The 1,300-nt window shown below is 60.2% G+C and overlaps 1 protein-coding gene across 1 annotated transcript; it reads left to right on the top strand.

Annotated features, from left to right (window-relative positions):
• Positions 1-67: 67 nt before the first annotated feature.
• On the top strand, positions 68-1,294 carry LOC130588591 (serine/threonine-protein phosphatase 6 regulatory ankyrin repeat subunit C-like; the record flags this gene model as incomplete). Its single annotated transcript, XM_057389497.1, has 2 exons — positions 68-139; positions 1,093-1,294. Coding segments are annotated over 2 exons (274 nt in total), but the record flags the coding sequence as incomplete, so codon positions are not given.
• Between the last annotated feature and the right edge of the window lie 6 nt (positions 1,295-1,300).

The raw sequence follows: 1,300 nt of genomic DNA, 5'->3' as shown, positions 1-1,300 counted from the left end.
GTTCCCGTTTTATTCCCGTTCCAGCCCCATTCCAGACCCGTTCCAAACCTGTTGTGTTCCCTTGCAGCTCCTGGAAATGTCCTTTAACTGCCTGGAGGACGTGGAAAGTTCCGTCCCCGTCAGCCCTTTGCACTTAGCTGTGAGTGCCGGGTCCTGAAATGGGAAATGGGGGGTCCTGGGAGGGGAAATGGGGTGTCCTGGGGTCCTGGAAGGGGAATCAGGGGGGCCTGGGCTCATGCCAGGTCCTGGAAGGGTTCCTGGGGTGTTTTGGGCTTCCACTTCTGGGGACACATCTGGGTGCCTGGTGGCCACTTCGGGTACCCAGTGGTCACTCTGGCTGGGGACAGTTTTGGGTACCTGGGGAGGAAATTTTTGGGTGCCTGGGAGACACTTTGGGTACCCAGGGGACACTTTTAGGGGACATCTCTGGATGCTCAAGGGCCAGTTTTGGTTGCCTGGGTGACCACTTTGGTTGCCTGGTGGCCAATTTGGGTGCTTGGGGGAAAGGTTCGTGTACCCAGGGATCACTTTGGGTGGCCACTTTGGGTGCCTGGGGGACACTTTGTGTGCTTGGTGACGATTTTGGTTACCTGGGGGCCACTTTGGGTGCCTGGTGGCCACTTTAGATACCCAGGGGACATTTCTGGGAGACATCTCCGGGTGCCTGGGGGCCACTTTGGGTGCATGGGGACAATTCTAGAGAACATTTCTGGGTACCTGGTGGCCACTTCGGTTGCCTGGTGACCACTTTGGATGCCTGGTGGCCACTTTGGCTACTCTGGGACTGCTTTGGCTACCCTGGGACCACTTTGGCTACCCGAGGGACATTTCTGGGAGACATCTCCGGGTGCCTGGGGGCCACTTTGGGTGCATGCTGGCCACTCTGGCTGGGATCAGTTCTGGGTACCTGGGGAGGAAATTTTTGGGTGCCTGGGGGCCACTTTGAGTGCATGGGGACAATTCTAGAGAACATTTCTGGGTACCTGGTGGCCACTTCGGTTGCCTGGTGGCCACTTTGGCTGCCCCACCATTACCACCCCCCCCCTTTATCCCCAATGTCCCCAACGCCCCCAATGTCCCCACTGTCCGCAGGCCTACAACGGTCACTGTGAAGCGCTCAAGGCGCTGGCCGAGACGCTGGTGAACCTGGACGTGCGGGACCAGCGCGGCCGCACGGCGCTCTACCTGGCCACGGAGCGCGGCGCCACGGCCTGCGTGCAGGTGCTCACCAGCCACGGCGCCTCCGCCCTGCTCAAGGAGAGGAAGAGGAAGTGGACGCCGCTGCACGCTGCTGGTGAGG

The sequence above is a fragment of the Malurus melanocephalus genome, unplaced genomic scaffold (assembly GCF_030028575.1).
Source record: "Malurus melanocephalus ecotype Western Australia unplaced genomic scaffold, MMel_1.1 scaffold_7370, whole genome shotgun sequence".
Taxonomy (NCBI): domain Eukaryota; kingdom Metazoa; phylum Chordata; class Aves; order Passeriformes; family Maluridae; genus Malurus; species Malurus melanocephalus.
This window is presented reverse-complemented; position numbering and strand designations above follow the sequence as displayed.